At 42.4% G+C, this 23,501-nt stretch overlaps 1 protein-coding gene across 1 annotated transcript in view; it reads left to right on the top strand.

The window, feature by feature from the left end:
* Window positions 1–23,501, top strand: part of LOC309889427 (rapamycin-insensitive companion of mTOR-like) — a gene marked incomplete at its 3' end in the record, with an annotated part of 222,386 nt that overhangs the window by 173,779 nt on the left and 25,106 nt on the right. The window contains exons 23-31 of the mRNA XM_082782263.1: window positions 11,162–11,326; window positions 11,779–11,855; window positions 11,968–12,046; window positions 13,000–13,109; window positions 13,243–13,330; window positions 14,121–14,213; window positions 15,103–15,209; window positions 15,847–16,076; window positions 17,665–18,694. Coding sequence (XP_082638389.1) covers window positions 11,162–11,326; window positions 11,779–11,855; window positions 11,968–12,046; window positions 13,000–13,109; window positions 13,243–13,330; window positions 14,121–14,213; window positions 15,103–15,209; window positions 15,847–16,076; window positions 17,665–18,694 — 1,979 coding nt within the window. The remainder of the gene's footprint in view (window positions 1–11,161; window positions 11,327–11,778; window positions 11,856–11,967; window positions 12,047–12,999; window positions 13,110–13,242; window positions 13,331–14,120; window positions 14,214–15,102; window positions 15,210–15,846; window positions 16,077–17,664; window positions 18,695–23,501) is intronic.

The following is a 23,501-nucleotide window of genomic DNA, read 5'->3' as shown; positions in this document are numbered from 1 at the left end:
AGAGGTAAGCAAACAGCGCTGGGTGCGCTGGGAGTCTCTGCTCCACCAAGACGCACACCAGTTACGTCAAGCAGCTGATTTTTATGCTCCTAGGCTAATATATGTTCATTACTACTTCTAAAAAAAACAGGGTTATTATAATTAGTTTCCGGAATCCAAACCCTCCTACTGGAGCATGCGTATCAGTTTCCGGTGGTCCCTCTGGGGGTCTCTGGGGGTCTCTCGTGCTGAAGGCTCATAGTCTTCCTCCCTCTTGTCCTTCTCCTTTGTCCAACTTGGCTGTATGTCAGAGACTTGTGCAGCGTCCCCTGCAAGCTTTGTCTTTTAGCTGTTCTTCAGCTCTCCCCGTCTCTTTAATCTCCTGGCCAGATATCAGAGACTTGCATAGTGTCCCATGCAATAGTCATAATAGTTAGCAGTTATTCTGAAACCCCCTAGATATCAGAGACTTCAAGGAGACTACAAATACATTTCCCTTCAAGCTCTCTATTGACACGAATTGCTAAAACATTCCTTTGCAAGATACAAGAACTATATACATTAACCACTGTTTTTCTTAGACTTGTGGTTATACAAGGGTATGTAAGACAGAAGGTCACATTCATCATACCATGTGGCCCTAGCATTGTTCCATACTGACACGAATCAGATGAACACATTTCACAATCCCCCATCTCCTTTTTCATGGTATTGATTCGTGTTTTCCTTTCTAATCCATGTCAATACTTGCCAAATTGATACCAATTTTGGATCTTTGTTTTTATTATCATCAGGGAATGGGTTTTCTCTTTCCCTGGTTCTGGGTCAACGGGTACCGCAAATATTTGCATTCCTTGTATAACTGAGTGTATTAGTCTGGTAATACAATCATGGAATTATTAACAATCCTCCACATATCCCCAATACAACCACCCTTATTTTAGCAAACCAATCACCACCCATAAAGCCCCCTTTCATAATCCTTTTAGATCGATTCCATTCCAAATTTGAACTGGGACATGTGCAATTTTCTTCATTTCTTTTACAAGTTCATTTACAGCTTTTCTTTCTGTTGTGATTTAACCCAGCGGGCTGCTAAACAACACATGGCCATTCGCTCACCTCCCCTCCTCCTTCTCTGGGATGGGGGAGAGAAACGGGAAAGTGAAGCCTGTGAGTTGAGATAAAGACAAGAAAATAATAACAATAATAATGATGACAATAATGATGATAATAGTACTTCTAGTAATAATGTGTACGAAACAAGTGATGCACAATGCAATTGCTCACCACCCGCTGTCCGATGCCCAGCCTAACCCCGATCAGTCTGGCCCTCCTCCTGGCTCTTGCACCCCCAGCCTGCCCGCTGGCAGGGCAGCATAAGAAGCTGAAACGTCCTTGGCGTGGTGTAAGCACTGCTTGGCAACAATTAAAACATCAGCATATTATCAGCACTCTTCTCATCCTAAGCCAGAACATAGCATTCTACCAGCTACTAGGAAGAAACACCCTCATCATCAATCTCTAAACAGCAATTACTAAGGTTAAATTTTCCTCCTTCTTGTGCTAGTAAATAATCCAAAGGTAGGCAATTTTGATACAAAGCAGTTCTCATCTTGGTATTTTGCTTTGCAATTATTCCAAGTGCATCTCCGGTTTTATTTACAACTATTTCTATTACAGCTTGTAACCTAATTATTCTATTAAGTATATATATATAGGAGTCCTATATCCCCAGGATCTGTCTTCTGCCCATGTAGCTGAATCATAATAGGCAAACGCCTTCAATCAAGGGGTTGGGCCTGCTTTCAGGGTTGATTCGGGCTTATGTTACCGTTCAGCTTGTCAAGGTGATCCAGCTCCTGGAAAACGAATCACAATTTTATATGGGTTTAAAAAAAAGGTTCTTATGTTATTTTCTCAGGACAACCTGACCTTAGTGTGGGAGAAGTCCGGTCAAGGCCCTCTCACTCGGCGGTCAATACCCATAGGGGTTGCTTCCCTCGGTAGACCATACGCACCGCAGTGGAGGGTCCTGCCCCGGTCTTGCCTTCTCCCTTTCCTCCCTTCAGGCTTGTCCCCTTTATTTGGCATCCTTAATTCATGCAGAGCCTCGTTGCCAGAATATGAGTTCTTCTTTAGCTTGAGTTTCAGTTCCCCAGGAGCAGACTCAACCCTCCAAGTTTCGGTAGTTACTGGTCCTTTTATTCTGGATGTGTGGGTCCAACCCCTTTCTGCTGTTCTCACAGCTGCTTCAGTAGTAAGTAAAACAAGGTATGGTCCCTCCCATCGGGGGTTCAATGATTCTTCCCTCCAGGTGTTTATTAAGACCTTGTCTCCTGGTTGTATCTTATGAACAGCAAATCCTAAAGGTGGTGTTTGAGCCATCATTCCAATTTCTCTTAGCTCTTGTAATCTCCTTCCAAGAGTAATTATATATTTCTGGATGCTACGATCCTCAACTAAATTGTTCCCTGGAGGCATCCCTTGAGAATAAGGCATACCATATAACATTTCATATGGAGATAATCCAGTCTCACTGTGTGGTTTAGTTCTTATGTTTAAAAGTGCCAATGGTAAGCATTTCGTCCAGGGCATTTGTGTCTCAATCATTAATTTAGCCAATTGTTGTTTTACTGTTTGATTCAGTCTTTCTACTTTCCCTGAGCTTTGTGGGTGCCACAGAGTATGGTATTCCCACTGAATACCTAATGATTGACATAATAACTTTATTATTTTAGAAGTAAAGTGTGTGTCCTGATCAGAATCAATGTACTGGATTATCCCATATCTAGGTATCAGGTGTTCTAATAGAATTTTTAACCACCATTTGTGCTGTAGCTCGTGCTACGGGATAAGCTTCTACCCATTGTGTTAAATGATCTACTATTACCAATAGATATTTTATCCTCTCTACTTTGGGCAATTCAGTGAAATCAACTTGAACTTTCTCAAAAGGCCTATAAGCTGTTTTTTTTTGTTTGGTTGGTTGGTTGTTTTTTTGTGTTTTTTTTTTTTTTTTTTGTGTTTGTTTTTTTTTGTTGTTGGTTTTTTCTCCCTCTCGTGGCTGCTTGTCGAAACACTTTCTTATTTATCTTCTGACAAGTTAAGCAACGTTGTGTAATTTGCTTTGCTATCTAAAAAAAAACTCTGGGGGTCTCTCGTGCTGAAGGCTCATAGTCTTCCTCCCTCTTGTCCTTCTCCTTTGTCCAACTTGGCTGTATGTCAGAGACTTGTGCAGCGTCCCCTGCAAGCTTTGTCTTTTAGCTGTTCTTCAGCTCTCCCCGTCTCTTTAATCTCCTGGCCAGATATCAGAGACTTGCATAGTGTCCCATGCAATAGTCATAATAGTTAGCAGTTATTCTGAAACCCCCTAGATATCAGAGACTTCAAGGAAAGCCTACAAATACATTTCCCTTCAAGCTCTCTGTTGACACGAATTGCTAAAACATTCCTTTGCAAGATACAAGAACTATATACATTAACCACTCTGTTTTTCTTAGACTTGTGGTTATACAAGGGTATGTAAGACAGAAGGTCACATTCATCATACCATGCGGCCCTAGCATTGTTCCATACTGACACGAATCAGATGAACATATTTCACACTACCCCTCCTCAAAGGAAGAGGAGAAGAAAATATAATGATAAAGGGCTCAAGGCTTGAGATAAGGACAGGGAGATCACTCACCAATTACCATTATGGGTAAAGCAGACTCAACACAGGGAGATTAATATAATTTATTGCCTATTGCAAACTAGAGCAGTGAGAAACTAAAAGCAAACTAAAAACTTCTTCCCCCTCATCCATCCTCTTCTACCTCTTCCTCCCGTGTGGCAGGGGAATTGGAAATGGGGGCTTTAGTCAGTCCCTAATGCTTCATCTCCACCACCCCTTCCTGGTCACTCTCTTCCCCTGCTCCAACATGGGGTCCCTCCCATGGGATGCTGTCCTTCTCAAGCTGATCCTACATGGGTTTCTCACAGGCAGCAGCTCTTTGAGAGTTGCTTCAATATGGGTCTATACCACAGGGTCCATCTGTCAGGAGTAAACTGCTCCAACATGGGTCCCCCATGGTCAGCAGTTCCTGCCAGATCACCTGCTCCTGCATGGGCTCCTCTCCATGGGCCCGGAGTTCCTGTGAAGGCTCTTCATGGGCCACATCCTCCATCACAGCAGGTCCACCTGCACCACCATGGGCACCTCCATGGGCTGCAGCGTGGAGATCTGCTCCGCTGTGGTACAACATGGGCTGGAGGGGGACAGCTTACTTCACCATAGTCCTCTCCACAGACTGCAGGGGAAGTTCTGCTCTGGTACCTGGAGCACCTCCTCCCCCTCCTTTTTCACTGACCTTGGTGTCTGCAGGGCTGTTTTTCACTCCTCGCTCTCCCAGCTGCTGTTGTGCAGCAGTTTTTTCCATTTCTTAAATATGCTCTTCCAGCATCACTCATCAGCTCAGCTGTGGACAGCAGCAGGTCCCTTCTGAAGCTCTTTCCTGAGGTGGGGCAGCTTCTGGATTCTTCTCACAGAAGTGAACCCTGCAGCCCCACTCCTACCAAAACATTGCCATGTAAACCCCATACAGATACACTGATGCCTTCTCATGTCAGTGATGTTTTATGGTGTGGTGGTTCCACTCGTAAACCCACTACATATGGTCTCAGCCTGAATTATGACTGCTGAGTTCTAATACTTTAAATTCCTGGTCTCTCATCTATATGTGGATATAGCAATGTCTAGGGAAAGATCAGAGATCAACTATTTTTTGGCAGTCTTTTGAAATATAGTGAATAGAAATGATCAGGATATCTCTTCTCAACTGCCTACCATTGACAGATTCTGTAAGTAAAAGTGCAACCTTTCCTGTATGTGCACTGCTTTGGGTCAATAATCCTTAATATCAGAATTAGTTGTGCAGTCAGTTGGAGCAAGTCTGTAACCATAGTAATCTCAAAGCTTAAAAAAGAGAAGGACTTGTGGGAGATGTGGTTATCGGGAACTGTCTTGGGCAGAGTGACCAAGAAATGGTAGAGTACTCTATTCTCGGTGAAGTCAGGAAGAGGATCAGTAAAACTGCTGTCTTGGACTTCCGGAGGGCAGACTTTGAGCTGTTCAGGACACTGGTAGGGAGGGTCCCTTGGGAGTCACTCCTGAAGGACAGAGGGGTCCAAGAAGGCTTAATGCTCCTGAAGAGAGAGACAACCGCTCTCTCACTCCTCCTCCCCAAAGGGAAAGGGGGAGAAAACATGATGTAAAGGGCTCAAGGGTTGAGATAAGGACAGGGAGATCGCTCAACAATTATCGTGACGGACAAAACAGACTCAGAGTAGGGAGATAGTAAGATTTATTGCCTAACAGGCTAGAGAAATGAGAAACAAAGGAAAGAAACCAAAAGCACCTTCCCCCCATCCGCCCTCTTCCACCTCCTCCCCCAAGCGGCACAGGGGAATGGGGGAATGGGGGTTGCGGTCAGTCTATAGTACTTCATCTCCGCCACTCCTTCTCGGTCACTCTCTTTCCCTGCTCCAGCGTGGGGTCGCTCCCACAGGATGCAGTCCTCGCTGAACTGATCCTGCGTGGGCTTCCCACAGGCAGCAGCTCTTCAAGAACTGCTCCAAATATGGGTCCGTACTACGGGGTCCATCCATCAGGAGCACACTGCTCCAACCTGGGGCCCCCACGGGCAGCAGCAGCTCCCCCCAGATCCCCTGCTCCTGCGTGGGCTCCTCTCCACGGGCTACAGGTCCAGCCTGGAATCTGCTCAGCCAGGGGTTCTCCACAGGCTGTGGGCTCCATCAGTGCAGGTCCACCTGCACCACCGTGGTCTCCTCCACGGGCTGCAGCGTGGAAACCTGCTCCACCATGGTACACCATGGGCTGCAGGGGGACAGCCTGCTTCACCATGGTCCTCACCACAGGCTGCAGGGGAACTTCAGCTCTGAGCCTGGAGCACCTCTCCCCCTCGTTCTACACTGACCTTGGCGCCTGCAAGGCTGTTTCTCACTTTTCTCTCTCCCAGCTGCTGTTCCCCAGCTGTTTGTTTGTCCCCCCACACACACACACACTTTCTTAAATATGCTCTCACAGAGGCGCAAACAATATTGCTTATTGGCTTGGCTCTGGCCAGCAGTGGGACCCTTATCTAACATGGGGCAGCTTCTGGATTCTTCTCACAGAAGCCACCCCTATGGCCCCCCTGCTGACAAAATCTTGGCACGTAAACCCATTACACAAGGTTAAAAAAAAAAAGTTTCAATAGATATCTGAGAATGTAAACACTTTGGAGAGTGAGACAATTTCAACCCATACAAATTGATTTTTTTTTTTAATTTCTTATTCTAAGATGGTCAGAAATTGTAATCAGCTATTCTAAGGACAAAATCTTCTGAATCTTTCTGGAGATCAATTAGTCAGTCCATGAAAAAGTCACTGTAACAGCAATCTACTTCCAGGCAATGGCCAGACAAAATAGAAAGGCTGCAATACCACATCCAAATAAAAAGGAACTGATTATTACATCCAGCACCAAGTAGGGAATTACGTAAAACTGCTACCTTGGACTTCCGGAGGGCAGACTTGGAACTGTTCAGGATGCTGGTAGGGAGGGTCCCTTGGGAGTCAGTCCTGAAGGGCAGAGGGGTCCAGAAAGGCTGAACGCTCCTGAAGAAGGAAGTCTTAAAGGCGCAGGAGCAGACTGTTACTGTGTGCCTTAAGACAAGCCGGCGTGGAAGAAGACTGGCATGGCTGAACAGGGAACTTTTGCTGAGTGTCCGGGAGAAAAAGACTTTATGTCCGTTGGAAATAGGGACAGGCAACTCAGGGACAGTACAAGGAAGTTGACAGCATACATGGAGTAAATCAGAAAGGCATGAGCTCAGCCTGGCCACAGTGGTAAAGGATAACCAAAAATGTTTTTATGAATACATTAACGGTAAGAGAAGGAGAGTCTCCATCCTTTACTGGACGCAGGGGGGAATGTGACTACTAAGGATAAGGAAAAGACTGAGGTTCTCAATGCCTTCATAACATCTGTCTTTACTAGTCACACCACTTATTCTCGAGGTACTCAGCCTCCCAACCTGGAAGTCTGGGACAGGGAGCAGAAGACACCTGCCCCCCCCCCCCCCCCCCCCCCCGATTCAGGTGGAAACAGAGACCTGCTGCTCCACCTGGACTGTCACAAGTCCACAGGGCCAGATGGAATACACCCAAGAGCCGAGGGTGCTGAGGGAGCTGGCGAATGTGATTGCTGGGCTGCTTTCCATCATCTATCAGTGGTCGTGGTCATTAGGAGAGGTCCCAGATGACTGGAGACTTGCTAATGTGATGCCCATCTATAAGAAGGGTTGTAAGGAGGACCCAGGGAACTGCAGGCCTGTCAGCCTGACCTTGGTGCCAGGAAAGGTGATGGAAGAAATTATCTTGAGTGCAATCACACAACGTGTGCAGGACAAGCAGGGGATGAGGCCCAGCCAGCATGTGTTTATGAAAGGCGGGTCCTGCCTGACCAACCACATCTTCTATGACCAGGTAACCCACCTGGTGGAGGAGAGAAAGGCTGTTGGGGAAAAGGCCCATCCTCTTTAATATTTTTATTGATGATTTGGATGAGGGAATTGAGTGCACCCTCAATACGTTTGCAGACACCAAGTTGGGGGGAAGTGTTGAGGGACCTGGACAGGTTGGGTCGATGGGCAGAAACCAGTGGGATGAGGTTCAACATGGCTAAGTGCTGGGTCCTGCACTTTGGCCATAACAACCCCATGCAATGCTACAAATAGTTCATACTATAACAAAATAACATCTTCATAATTTGGTTTCTCTGAAAATACAGTTTGGCCAATTTCTACTCCTTGGCCTGTTGCGGGTTAAGGGTAGGAATTTCCCTGGCTCACAACACTCTTGGACCTGTAGCATATCCACACTTACAAGAAAGATCAGAAGTAAGCAGTCAGAGCTCTCCAGAATGTTCAACCTCTATTCTCTGAAGAGCAAAGCAGCAACTATAACTTTCCAAAATGACTAAAAACATGCTTCTAAGTTTTAATTTTAAAAGTGCAGATGGTTACACACCCAAGGTAATCCTCTACAAAAACTATGCTCGCTATATGGACAGGAAAGACACAAGATCACCCAGTCAGTCTCTGGCATGCCACTGAAAATGGAAGACGTACGAGGAACGGCTGAGGTCACTGGGCCTGTTCAGCCTGGAGAAGAGGAGGCTGAGGGGAGACCTCATCACAGTCTACAACTTCCTCGTAAGGGGTTGTCAAGAGGCAGGAGACCTTTTCTCCATTAACACTAGTGACAGGACCCACGGGAACGGGGTTAAGCTGAGGCAGGGGAAATTTAGGCTTGACGTCAGGAGGGGGTTCTTCACAGAGAGGGTGGTTGCACACTGGAACAGGCTCCCCAGGGAAGTGGTCACTGCACCGAGCCTGTCTGAATTTAAGAAGAGATTGGACTGTGAACTTAGGCACATGGTCTGAACTTTTGGGTAGACCTGTGCGGTGTCAAGAGTTGGACTTGATGATCCTTAAGGGTCCCTTCCAACTCAGGATATTCTATGATTCTATGATTCTATGATTCTAAAATGAACATTTATTTCTATTTGGTTGCCTGATATTGTGGGTAGTAACTTGGAACAGAGTAACGTGTACTCTGCAGAAATGCTACCATGTCCCATTTTAACACTTCTGTAGCAATGACATAATGAGGCTGCCCAGTTAGAATGTGCATCAAAAACATTTTATTCTACACACGTATGAAAAACTGTAGTTAGAGCAACTTTTCTAACATTGTCTTCCTTCTGCAGGGAAAAACCCTTGTTTCTAGAGCCAGAAAAGTTTAAGGAAAACCATCTTTGTAGTGCTTAGCAGAGCAGCCAGGTGTTTCCCAGAAGCTTTGCTTCAAATTACTCATTTGCTAGTACAGCGGGGAATCTAGCAACAGATCTACAACACAAGGAGAACACAACAGACATTTCTACTATCAAATCGATCATATGAATACAACAAGCTATCTCGCTCACAGTTGGATGATATCAACAGTCCTCTGTGCTTCCCCTTCTCAGGGAGTTGTAGAGAGCAACAAGGTTCTCTCTTATCCTTCTTTTCTCCAGACTAGACAACCCAACTGTCCTTAGCCTCTCCTCACAGGACACGCCTTCCAACACTTTTACCAGTTTTGTTGCCCTCATATACCTTTAACAGCTACCCAGAGCCGTGAAGCCATTTGGTAGCCATTTTGTAATGAGTGTCTCTGAACAAGGAAATCATTTCAGTAGTCAGCTTAGCATTAGAAGGTGAGTAACATTTTTGGATGATTATATACAACAAAAACATGAGTGAAGCAATATAAATCCAACCCCCCTGCCATAGGCAGGGATGCCACCCACTAGATCAAGTTGCCCATGGACTTGTCCAACCTGGTCTTGAACACCTCCAGGGATGGAGCATCCACAACCTTTCTGGGCAACATGTTGCAGTGCCTCACTACCCTTACAGTGAAGAATTTCCTCCCAATGTCTAGTCCAAATCTATCTTATTTTAGTTTAAGACCATTCCCCCTTGTCCTATCATTATCTACCTGATAATGGATGGAGTCCTCTTCCATCTATTTTATAAGACCCCTTTAAGTATTGAAAAGCTGCAAGCAGGTCTCCCTGGAGCCTTCTCTTCACCAGGCTGAACAGCCCCAACTCTCTCAGCCTTTCATCACAGAAGACGTGCTCCAGCCCCTTGATCATTTTTGTGGCCCTCCTCTGGACTCGCTCTAACAGATAAACATCCTTCTTGTGCTGGGGGCTTGTGGTGATTTTACTTAGGTGGGCAGCCAAGTTCCACCACGGCCGCTCTCTCACTCCCCCCTCCTCTTTGAGGAGGGGGGAGAAAATACGACACAAAGAGCTCAAGGTTTGAGATCAGGATGATTTAATTAAAGGGAAAGGGAATGGGAAAAAGAAAAAAAAAAAAAAAAAAAGAAAAAACAACAACAACAAGGCCACGCGTAAGCAGAGAGGGAAAGGAAAAAAAAAAAAAGTTATTCTCTACTTCCCATCAACGAGCGATGTTCGGCCACGTCCTGGGAAGCAGGACCTCAAAACACATAACAGTTGTTCAAGAGGACAGCCCCCTCCCCCATGAGAGGCCCCCTTTTATTGCTGAGTGTGACATCATTACATAATTTGTTATGGAATATCCCTTTGGTTGGTTTAGGTCAGCTGCCCTGGCGATGTCCCCTCCCCATCACTTGCCCACCCGCAACCTGCTGGCTCTTGGGGGCTTGGAGGGAGTCCTGATGCTGTGCCAGTACTATGCAGCAATAAACACAACACTGGAGTGATACCAGTGCTGTTCCAGCTACGAGTGCCGAGTACAGCACTGTGTGGGCTGCTTCAGGGAAAGCAATTCTATCCCAGACAGACCCAGCACAGGGCTCCAGACCTGGACGCAGTACTCTAAGTGGGGCCTCACAAGGGCTGAGTAGAGAGGGACAATCACCTCCCTCGACCTGCTAGACACTCCTCTTTTGATGCAGCCCAGGATGCGGTTGGCCTTCTGGGCTGCAAGCACGCACTGCTGGCTCATGTTGAGCTTTTCGTCCAACAGAACACCTAAGTCCTTCTCTGCAGGGCTGCTCTCCATGAGTTCTTCTCCCAGTCTGTACTCCTGGCTGGGATTGCCCTGACCCAGGTGCAGCACCATGCACTTGTTGAACCTCATTAGGTTCAATGGACATTGAGGGTTTTCTGAGAAGCTTTGAAGATCAGATACTTTTGGACAACACTTTGTCCAAAAGAGGTTCTCAGGGTTTGCTTATTGAAGTATTTTTTTCAAAGCATAATGTACATGAAAGTATATGCAATTGCACTGGCTGTTCACAAGGTATTTCTTTTACATACCCTGGACTGTGCGGTGTTATCACAGTGAATAAGTAATTGATAAAGGGTTTCCAAGGAGACTGGCTGCAACCAGGTTAGTAGTAATCTCAGATTTAAATTTCCTGTTTGATAAGATATAGTTCTCTAATAGACTGCAGTTTTAACACATAAGATGGGCATCTCAGTTACTTGCCATAAAATATGGTAATTGAAAATGTATTTTCAAACATGATAAATCATCAATTACTTTATCTTTTTTTCTTCCATTAAAAAAAAAAACAACTTGCTTTTTGCAGAGCTGCAGGTTGTATGCAACAAAACACTTACGAGTATTACTGAGAGCAAATGTAGAGTTCTTCAGCAACTGGGGGATTGAGTTACTGGTGACCCAGTTACATGATAAAAATAGAACTATTTCTTCTGAAGCACTTGATATTCTAGATGAGGCATGTGAAGACAAGGTGAGCATCCTTTTCCTTTTCAGTCTATTTGTGGTATGCTACTCTGTAAAGTGTTCCACAGCCTCCTCCAGTAACAAAGTAAAACAGTAGCAAGAAGCTACTGATGGTTTGCTTTCTTGATTGTCCTTCATGGACTTCATAATACTTTGTAGACCCTATGCTGAAAAAGCTGCACTGTTAATGACAAGAAAATGTAGATGTTTGGATTATGCTTACTTTTAAATATTAATTCAGACTAATTCAGCTATTTTGATCATTATGCTTTGTATAGGAATATGTATTTAATGACAGAAGGTACAAAAAGTGGATAATATTAGGATGAGGCTAGTGCTGTTTGATACTTCTTTGTGTGAAAAACTTGTTACATCATTGCTGGCAGATTGTTGTAATTGTTATAGTTTACAGAGTGTTATAGTGCTCAGATATTACTTATGTATTTTTAATTATTTTAGGCCAATCTTCATGCCCTTATCCAAATGAAACCAGTTCTTTCTCACCTTGGAGACAGGGGTTTGCTTCTACTCCTAAGGTAAATGTTGAATATGCTGTTTGACTTTCCACCATGGAAACAATAAGTTTTTGGCTTTTATTCAAATTATGTGATTTAAGTGGGATACTGACTAACTGGTGTTATTTTACAGGTTTCTGTCCGTTCCAAAAGGGTTTTTGTATCTAAATGAAAGAGGTTATGTAACAAAACAAATGGAAAAGTGGCAAAAGGTAATACTAAGAATAAAAAGTGTGTGTTTGCTTGAAATTAGGAGGAGGAAGGATGTGAATATACAGGTTTTAGAAGGTCAAAGATAATTTAAAATATTGCACATTCACATATGTGTATTGCTCATGCCAAAATATTCCTACAGTGACTTAGGAATTTGCTGGAAAAGTTTAACAAGGAGTTACAGTTTCATAGCTCCTCTGTACATGTGTGCTTTTGATTTACCCAGGCCTTTTGTATAATTTTGATATTCCAGCAAATATTTTAGGAGTACAGTGAGTTACTGAATTTCCAAAATAGGTTGTCATAAGATCTTGTCTAGAGAAGTGTGGAAAGGAATACTACTTTTCAAGACATGTCAACTATAGCTAATTGAAGTTAAATCCAGATCTCATGAAGATAGAATTAGCCTATGCTGTTAGGAAGTAGATAGGAACACAAGACGCATTAAGAGAAAACCATTGTTGTCAGAGTAAAATAAATCTTCATACGTTCATACGTTATTTTGTGGTTTTGTTTGTTTGTTTGTTTGTTTTTGTAATTGATTGTTGGTGCTTATTTTCCTGAGGTAGTAGTTAATCATTTTGTAATACTCTCAATCCTGTGGGCCATTAGGCATTTTTTTGACTAATTTATAAGCCGTCCCTTCTCCAGGAATACTGAAATGTATGTTGGACTATTCAGATTTTTCAGATTAAAGTCAGATGTGAAATATTTCCTTCTTTCCTTTCTTTTTAATGAAATGCTATGAAATAATTATGGAATCAGTTGTTGAATTTCTGCAAACTTATATGTATGAAGTGCAGTAATTTTGGTGAGCCCCATGTTCAGATCATAAAGAAATTCAGCCTTCGTTAAGAAGCACTTCAATTGGTCCTTCCTTATAAAGTATCATACTATAAAAACATAAACCACCTAAATGTTATTGTGTCAACCTTTGTCTATCTTCTTTTAGGAATATAACTTAAAGTATGTTGAGTTGATTGAAGAAAAACTTAATGAAGCACTTACAACATATCGCAAACCTGTTGATGGTGATAACTATGTTCGTCGAAGCAACCAAAGGTGAACACTCCACAAAAATCTTCTTCATCTGAAAAAACTCAAGAGTAACTCATTGCATTACACTACAGTGTAATTTATTTTAAAATAAAGTTTCTGAATTGCTGGGAAAGCATATGATTTTTTTTTCTACCAGATTACAGAGACCACATGTCTACTTGCCAGTTCACCTTTATGGCCAACTGGTGCACCATAAAACAGGCTGCCATTTATTGGAGTCTCAGGTGAGGATAATAACAATTTATAACTTGAAAGATATTAAAGACTATTGTAACCTGTTTTAAAGGAAAATATTTTAAGAAATGTCATTTAAACAGTCACTGCAAAATAACTAGATTATGAAAGTCTCAAGTGTTATGGGGCCAAAAATCTGTGTCTTTCCAAAGACAGTCTTTCCATCCAGTTTCATCTAAGATTCCTTCCTGACACTGAAATATCAGAAATACCTTGCACTATCTTTCTTAAAATGGCTAGAAAAAAAAATAGAATGGAAAGCAACTCTGCAGTAGAAATAGCTTTTTAGTCTGAGTGAATTGTATATTGATGACTAAAAATTGTGCCTATCCTTTTATGCATATAAAAACATGGAGATGAGGGAATAAAATATTTTTTCTAATATCTTGAAAATTTGAGAAAACAAACTCTAAGCCAGTTCATCATTGCTTAAATAAATTGACTTTTAATGTGAGTTTGCAAGATAATGTATTGAATTTTATTTAATAGTTGAAAAATACAAGAGAAAGCTTATATATTGCAGTGTTAACCTGATGAATCTGTTACTTTTATAAAATCTCAATTAACCTTATACATTCAGTGTTTACAGTAAAATTTTCTACCCGCATTACTGTTGCTGTTAATTCATGCTTATTATGCCAAAACTACCACTATTTATTTTAGGGTGTGTAATTTAAATTAGTGCTTTACATTTGTTAAAAAATCAAGAGAACCTGTTTCACTGAGGTTTCCTTATCATTTTCAACTGTTTTTTTTTTTCCTTCTGTTTTTCTTCTTCAGAGTATTGTTACAGATCTGAGTTATACTGTTCGTTCCCCAATGCTGGATAAGTGGGAAGGAATTAAGCAGCTGAAAGCAGCCCTTTGGGCATTGGTTAGTAATAGATTTACAATGCTTTTGCAGCTGTTCAAGTTCCGTTACAACTTTTGATTCTGAAATAACTAAGCAAAATCCTTTAAAACTATCGTTTAGCTATTTTCTCATAAAATGTGTGAAATGTTCCGAACTAACTGAAATATCAGATGAAGAGTGTTCTCTGCATCTATATTTATTTTGAGCTTTTTCATCATCACTTTGTCTATTTTTTATTTTTATTTATTTTTTACAAATAAAACGAACATTGCCACATGTAAGAAACAGTGTTAGTACGGAACCAGTAATTACAACTTGCTATGTAATACATTTACTATGGCATTCCAAAATTCAGCCTTTCTGAGGGAAAGTTTGCTGCCACTGTTGACACTTGTGAATATATGGTCATGACATCACTGGTACTGGGGATAAAATGGGGAAAACCTAGTGTTTGTGTCTATCCAAGCTAAGCTTCTAAAGCTGCTTTGCCACCTTAACTTTTTATTTGCCTCTTTTCTGTCCTCCCCAAAGTTTGTTCTGGAACATTTGTTCAAGGTGACTATTACTGGAAGATATAGGTAAGTAATAAAATGCCTGTGTAAGAGAAATGCAAAATAAGTAAACTAAATTAATACTGGTGACTGTAGTAGAATTGGTAAATGTGAGGAATACATAGTAGTTAATTGTGACCAGTTTTAGGTAATATACTTAGTGTCCCAAGTCCTTCACTGGATTTGCACATCTAGGAAATACCAAAAAGGAGAGAGAAACTGCTCAATTTTCTAATACCTTTGACAGGATGTGGCTGGAAACTGTACCACGGACAAAAAACAGTGTTGAAGGTTTTACATTGATGGTGCTGCGGATCACATCAAAATCAAAACTTATTTGACAAACTATTTTATTCCAGGGCAATATTGGATCATCAAATTGGGGTCTTAACTTGCTTCAAGAGGAGAATGTAATTCCTGATATAACAGCACTTGCCCAACATTGTGAGGTTCTCTCCGTTAGAGGGTATGTGTATTCGATTTTTAAACAAAATTTTAAGATGTTAGTTCCAGTAGGATTTTTGATACCCTTGCTTTATTCACATGGATATAGTTTTGCCACTTATTTGGAAATTAATTATTAAGGATTATTGATGACAGATTTTGAGAGGATTCTCAGAATTTTATAGGAAGCTTAAAAGTACAAGAAGTAAGCAAATGAAACCTATGGAAAAATATATATTACTCTTTGCCTCTTTTAAAAAGCAATTAAAACATATGTAGCATGTATCTCTGTTGGAATCAACTTAATATTTCATCATTTTTATTCAGTAACTTTTTTGAATCTTTAAGAGAGCATAAATAGATTGTCTTTTGCCTAATAGTACTACTATATTAATGTTTTACTTTATGTATCGGGATTTTTGTAATAATTTGGTTTTATTTTTGAATAGTAGATATCTTTTAGTGTATTTCAGTTATTTTAGTGTATTTCTTAAGTTTCCATTGATTTACAAATAAAAATCAGGAATAAAAAGTTCCGTGGCAGTTTTGTGATGTTTTTGATGAATTGTTTTGTAACTGTTTCCTTTCAAATAAGAAATAAGTTTAGTTAAATTAGATGCTATTATTGCTCTTTTTTTCTATATATACATTAAATACAGAACCTGTGTCTACGTGCTTGGTCTAATAGCCAAAACTAAACAAGGATGTGACATTTTGAAGCATCACCACTGGGATGCAGTGAGACACAGTTACAGACAGCCTTGGCCAGTGGTCCCTGATGACATGGATCAGCTCTGCAATGAACTTTCTTCTATACCCAGCACTCTTAGCTTGAACTCTGAGTCCACCAGTTCTAGGCATAACAGTGAAAGTGAATCCATGCCTTCAAGTAAGTTTTAAAAACAATTCAAGACGGAAAATAAAACAGCTTTTTGTTTTGTTATCAAGCTTTTGTCAGGATGAGGTTCAGGCAAGTGTTTTAAAGGTGATATTAGCAAGAAAGAAGACTGCAGGCAGGGGGACAGTTATATATTCAGAAAGATGTAGACAAGTGAGAGTGAAGAAAATGTCTTAGATTTACATTTGGTGTAGAAGTAAGACATTTTAACATCAGGGTAAGTTATTAGCTTTTACGTCAAGTCATGGCAATTTACTGTAATACCCTACAAAAAATTCCATACTTAGGTATACATTATTTACTTGCTTGTCCTCAAAGGATTATCTAGAAAAAAATATATAAATATACATACAGTATTGCTATATTTAGTGTTAGTTATTTATATTTGGAATTTGAATCCAGAAATATACCATATTTAGCTATCATTAAAGGAGTATATCAGCTGCAATCCTAATAGCTACATATTTGCACTGAAATTTAGTGCAAATGAAATAGCTACAAATTTGCACTGCAGGAGGATCTGGATAGCCTGCACCGATGGGCTGAGGTCAACTGCATGAAGTTTAACAAGGCCAAGTGCTGGGTCCTCCACCTGGGGTGCAATAACCCCAAGCAGAGCTACAGGCTGGGAGATGAGTGGTTGGAAAGCTGCCAGGCAGAGAAGGACCTGGGAGTATTGGTTGATAGTCGGCTGAATATGAGCCAGCAGTGTGCTCAGGTGGCCAAGAAGGCCAACGGCATCCTGGCTTGTATAAGAAACAGTGTGACCAGCAGGGCTAGGGAGGTGATCGTCCCCCTGTACTCAGCTCTGGTGAGGCCGCACCTCGAGTACTGTGTTCAGTTTTGGGCCCCTCGCTACAAGAAGGACATCGAGGTGCTTGAGCGGGTGCAGAGAAGGGCGACGAAGCTGGTGAGGGGCCTGGAGAACACGTCCTACGAGGAGCGGCTGAGGGAGCTGGGCTTGTTCAGCCTGGAGAAAAGGAGGCTCAGGGGCGACCTTATCGCTCTTTACAGATACCTTAAAGGAGGCTGTAGTGAGGTGGGGGTTGGTCTGTTCTCCCACGTGCCTGGTGACAGGACGAGGGGGAATGGGCTTAAGTTGCGCCAGGGGAGTTTTAGGTTGGCTGTTAGGAAGAACTTCTTTACCGAAAGGGTTGTTAGACATTGGAACAGGCTGCCCAGGGAAGTGGTGGAGTCACCATCCCTGGAAGTCTTTAAAAGACGTTTAGATGTAGAGCTTAGGGATATGGTTTAGTGGGGACTGTTAGCGTTAGGTCAGAGGTTGGACTCGATGATCTTGAGGTCTCTTCCAACCTAGAAATTCTGTGATTCTGTGATTCTGTGAAATACGATAGTGTGGCTTTTCTTTTGAAGCAAGGAAACCTTCAACTCAGGTATTCCTGAAGTTACTTAATTTACTGTACTAAGTTGTGAAGAAAAAAATATTGCATTGAAAGTTACAATAAACCATATACCCTACAATTTTGGCTTTTATTGAACAGCTTGCTTTTTCATGACTTAGTTGATACGCTTTGAAGAAACGTTCTTTTTCATTGACAAAAGTCTTGTATAATTTCAGGTATGTTCATCATGGAGAATGACCGTTTTGGTAGCACTTCCACTAGTACATTCTTCCTAGATATTACTGAAGAAACAGAACAAATATTTTATGACAGACCTGGGCCTTCAAAGGACAAAGACCGTAGTTCCTTTCCTTTTTTTTCTTCTAGCAGACTTGTGAAAAATCGCATTCTAAACTCTCTTACTCTACCTAATAAAAAACACAGGAGCAGCAGTGATCTAAAAGGAGGAAAGCTGACATCATCTGACAGTAAACCAAGCCTGAGACGAAATCGTACTGTAACAGGACCTTCCAGTAACATAGATTTTTCTGCTGGGGAAGAATTCAACCCTGTTTTCAGAGTTCCTAAAATGCAGACTTTACGATTAGAAACTTCTTTTGTTGGAAGTAAGCACATGGAAGATACCAATAGTACCCCTAGTATTGGAGAAAATGATTTGAAGCTGCCAAAAGGTCTTGGAAATGAAATTCACCAGGAAAGTACAAACAGAGAAAGGCTAATAGGAGATGGTACTACACAAGCACATTTTAAGAGTCGTAGCTTAAGTTTTAATACAGATACCACGACAAGTGGCATAAGCTCAATGAGCTCTAGCCCTTCAAGGGAGATTATAGGTGTGGACACTACAAATGTAAACAGTGACTGTGGAAGTTTGAGTACTGTAGTAAGCACAAAAACAGTTAAACCAAGTCACTGTTCAACACCACAGTCTAACCACCTGTCTCTCTCAAAATCAAACTCTGTGTCCCTGGTACTGCCAGGGTCTTCTCATACACTTCCTCGAAGAGCCCAGTCTCTTAAAGCTCCTTCTCTTGCTACAATAAAAAGTCTTGCTGACTATAACTTTAGCTACACAAGTTCTCAAGATGCCTTTGGTTATGCTACACTAAAACGCTTACAACAGCAGAGGATGCATCCTTCACTGTCTCACTCAGAAGCCCTAGAATCTCCAGTAAAGGACCTGCTGTTTACTGACACTATTACCATGAAGTCTGGCAGCCTGGATTCTCGGCTAACCCTAAGCCAGTAAGAGATTATTTTGTGCTCATTTCTTTCTTCAAAGCTAGAAGAGCAATTAAATAAGAAAAATATTGTTCTAATATTTTTTCCAAATTCATCTAAAAGTGACAGTTGTTGCAGGGTACTAGATAACTTCACTTAAAGAGGTACTGATATTAGTAGAATAATATGCTAATGAGAAGTCTGAACTTCTTAAGTGCTGTAAGAGAAGCCCAGCTTACATTGCTGTACTTAGCCCCTTTAATACTGTCAGTGACAAAAGAGTATGTTTCCTTCTATTGTATTTGCTTCCTGTTTAACTCTTCTATTATTTAAACATAGTTACGTGACTAATGTTGCTGAAGTTGCAATCACAGAAAATTGCTGGTGCAGTCAGAGCTGTATTTTCTTTATGTTACTTGGAGAAGTTTTAGGGACACCATGTCTTGCCAGTATACTATACTCAAGTTCACTGTGGCATCGAGGCCAGTGGTGAGATACTGGTACCACTGTTATGAATGTGCATTTGGCTTCTAGCTACAGCAGAGCAAAGATTTCACTCCTTGGGTTTATTTTTAGATTGTATGGTCACCTCCTTTATTTTTGAGTAATATTAGATGGTCTGGAAACTAATTTGATAGTTAACTAAGATATCTAGCTCATGACATTGACATTGTTCCAACAGCTACAGTCAATGCTCAAAAACTTTCTCTTAATAGCTTTCCTACTTCTCAAACTTTTCCTTTCAGATCAGCTTTTAACTAATGGTTTGGATTTTCATATTGCTATTGAAAGGGAAAAGACATTTTCTATCTCTGTTTTTTACCTAAACGTCCTTTCTCACGTGAGAGAAAGGGGAGGAATCACCAGTACATTAGTCACTTCCTGAGTGCATGGAACAGCAAGTGCCTTGTCCCTGAATTGCATTCCACATAGCCAGTTGTGTGTATATAGTACCTGTTTGTTATCGCTCATTTTCCTACTGATTAAGAGCAACATTGTCTTGGTTTCAGTTAGGAGAGAGTTAATTTTCTTCCTAGTAGCTGGTAGAATGCTATGTTTTGGCTTAGGATGAGAAGAGTGCTGAAAACAGCTGATGTTTTAATTGTTGCAGAGCAGTGCTTACACTAAGCCAAGGATGTTTCAGCTTCTTATGCTGCCCTGCCAGCAAGGAGGCTGGGGGTGCACAAGGAGCTTCGCGGGGACAGAACCAGGACAGCTGACCCAAAATGGCCAAAGGGATATCCCATTCATATGTACTGTGCTAAACAATAAAAACAGTGGGGAATTGGCTGGGGGGACATCTGTTGCTTGTTGTCTGGTTGGGCGTTATCAGGTATTGAGCAATTGCGTTGTTTATTAATCACTTGCTTTGTTTATTCTTTTTGTTGTTGTTGTTTGCTGTTTTCCTTGTCCTTTTTTTCCCCTTTCTTGTTAAATTGTCCTTGTCTCGGTCCATGAGTTCTTGCAATTTTCTTTCAAATTTCTCCCCCATACCAGTTGTAGGTGGAGTGAGCAAACAGCTGTGTGGCATTTAGTTGCCTGCTGGGTTAAACCACAAGAATTTTGCCATGCATAGTTAGCACTTTTAGCACGTTTGTCTTCTTATTCAATTTTATTTTTTTATTTTTTAATATAACCTATAGTATGACTTTCTAGGTGTGTTTTTTTTCCTTTTAAAAGAAATTTGAGGAATAATGATGAAAATGATGGAGAAGTCTGTCATGTTATATTAGCACTTATCTGGTCATCTTTGAATAGGATGCTTTATTCACTGCATAGACAATCTAGTTTAGCTTGTTTAGTATAAAGTTTTCATAGGCTTTTATCTTCAATGAGAACTAAAATGAGAGGTGGCCAAATGAGATTTGCATCTGATCAGCAGATTGATCTGATCAGCTGACTCTGATCAGCATTGAAGATATGTTCTCGCCTCGCCGGGGCGATCGGCTCTGGGGCAGACGCGTTCTGCAGCGGAGCAGGGGATCGAGACGGGCAGGGCTTTTTTTCCGGCATCAAGGCCACTCGAGGCAGCTGAGGGAGCTGCCAGGACCCGGTAGCCCTCGTGAGGGAGGCTGACGAGGCGTAGGCGGAGCCAGCAGCGCCCCCTCCCCTGACATTCAAAGGCAGCCCCTAGGGAGCACAGCGATTAGGATGGGCAGTCAGGGCGTGGCGCGGCAGTTCGCACGGGCAGGGCGATTTTGGAGATGGCAGAGCATCATTCCCCACTCAGAACAGCTCGTCTACCGGCTGTCTACCTATAGCTAGACCGCCATGGTCTGCGCTAGGCAGAAAGCTCTTTCTAGAAAGTCTGTGGTGACCCAGACAGAGTGCCTGCTCAAAAGTGTGGCAGTTCAGGTCTCTGGATGCATGGAGTGCCTGAGCCATCTGAGGGTGGCAGAGAGACTGTGTGTGTGAGGTGTGAGAAGTTGGATGACCTGGTCAGCCTGGTGGCAGAGCTCAAGGAGGAGGTGGAGAGATTAAGGACCATCAGGGAGTGTGAGCAGGAGATAGACTGGTGGAGCAACTCCCTGCTAGGCCTGAAGGAAAGGCGCTGGGGTGAGACACCCCAAACAATGGTAGACTCTCTGCCCTGTTGCTGTTGGACAGAGGGAGGGGACCTAGGAGATAAAGAGGAATAGAAACAGGTCCCCGCTTGGCATCACAGGCAACCCCCCCCTACCAGCCTTGCCTTCCCAGGTGCCCTTACACAACAGGTTTGAGACCTTGGAGCTTAAGAGACTGGTGGGTGAAGATGAGGTCAAAAGTCCATCCAGGAGGATGCCTAGGGCGAGGAAGTCAACTCCATGCCTTAGGACTGCCTCCACCAAGAAAGAAAGGAGGGTGATTGTTGTAGGTGAATCCCTTCTCAGGGGAACAGAGGGCCCTATTTGTCGGCCTGACCCTACCCGTAGGGAAGTCTGCTGCCTCCCTGGGGCCAGGGTCAGGGACATTGCCAGAAACCTTCCTAACCTGATTCACCCCTCTGATTGCTATTCTCTATTAGTAGTCCAGGCTGGTGGCAATGAAATTGCTGAGAGAAGCCTGAAGGCTATCAAACAGGACTTTAGAGGACTGGGACGATTAGTAGATGGAGCGGGAGTACAGGTGATGTTTTCTTCCATCCCTACAGTGGCAGGGAGGGGTACAAAAAGGATATGGAAAGCCCACCTGATAAACACGTGGCTCAGAGGCTGGTGCCAATGCAGAAATTTTGTGGCTTTTGACCACGGGACACTTTACTCAGCACCTGGCCTGATAGCTGCAGATGGGGTATGTTGCCAGGGGCCTTCCAGTCACTTCCAGTTCAGGGTCTGGCTAGATATCAGTCAGCTGGTGGTGAGAAATTGCATTGTGCATCACGTTCTTTGTTTATACTTTTTTTTTTCTTTAATTTGTTCCTTTCTTATTAAACTGTCTTTATCTTAGTCCATAAGTTCTTGCATTTTTCTTTTGAGTTTTCTACCCCATCCCACTGTTGGAGGGGAGGGGAGCACGGTGAATGAGCCAGGGGCTGTGTGGTGTTTAGATATCTGCTGGGTTAAACCACAATACAGTATAATTTAACACTCGTTCAAAATTCTATTCCTTGGTGTTTTCCAACCATGGAAGAACATGTCACAAAACTGTCTTAGGCTTCTTTCTTCATTCTTGAGTCTTTTTTTTTTTTTTTTTTGATGTTACAGGCACTAAGTCACTGATCTTAAAATTGTGTTTCTATTTTCATTTCTGCATCTGTCATTTATGATTCTATGATTCATATATTTTGTATATTGTGATAATATTGTTTGATACTAGGAAAACTCATGACATTGGTGTTGCATGGGTATTACTGTTACTGTTGTTGACGTGTTGGAATTGACCACATAACTTCTTACAGTGTGTTTAGAAGTTGAATTCTATCCAGAGAAGGGCTACTAAGATGGTGAATGGGCCTAGAGGGGAAGATGTATGAGGAGTGGCTGAGGTCACTTGGCCTGTTCAGCCTTGAGAAGAGGAGGCTGAGGGGAGACCTCATTGCGGTCTACAACTTCCTCAAGAGTGGGAGTGAAGGGGAAAGTGCTGATCTGTTCTCTTTAGTCACCAGTGATAGGATCCACGGGAATGGTGTCAAGCTGCAACAGGGGAGGTTCAGGCTGGATATCGTGAAGAGGTTCTTCACTGAGAGGGTGGTCGCACACTGGAACAGGCTTCCCAGGGACGTAGTCATGGCACCAAGCCTGTCTGATATTAAGAAGTGTTTGGACTGTGCACTTAGTCATATGGTCTGAATTTTTGGGTAGACCTTTGTGGAGCCAGGAGTTGGACTCGATGATCATTAAGGGTCACTTCCAACTTGGGATATTCTATGATTCTATCCTACTGGACAAAATGTCCAGCATATAGCTAAACAAAAACATATGATGGATGAGCAATTGGCTGACGGGCAGGGCTTGGCATTCTACAAGCAGCTGACAGAAGTCGTGCAATCACCAGCACTTGTTCTCATGGGGGACTTCAACTTCCCAGACATATCCTGGAAATACAATACAGCTCAGAGGAAGCAGTCTAGGAGGTTTCTGGAGAGTGTGGAAGATAGCTTCCTGATGCATCTGGTTAGTGAGCCTACCCAGGGAGGTGCCCCGCTAGACCTTCTATTCACAGAGAAGGACTGGTGGGAGATGTGGTGGTTGGGGGCTTTCTTGGGCAGAGTGACCACAAAATGGTAGAGTTCTCTATTCTTGGCGAAGTCAGGAGGAGGATCAGTAAAACTGCTACCTTTGATTTCTGGAGGGCAGACTTTGAATTGTTCAGAACACTGGTTGACAGAGTCCCTTAGGAGGCGGTTCTGAAG

Source organism: Aythya marila, assembly GCF_965140915.1.
Source record: "Aythya marila genome assembly, chromosome: W".
Lineage (NCBI taxonomy): Eukaryota > Metazoa > Chordata > Aves > Anseriformes > Anatidae > Aythya > Aythya marila.
The sequence above is the reverse complement of the archived record's forward strand: the minus strand, read 5'-3'. Positions and strand labels throughout refer to the sequence as shown.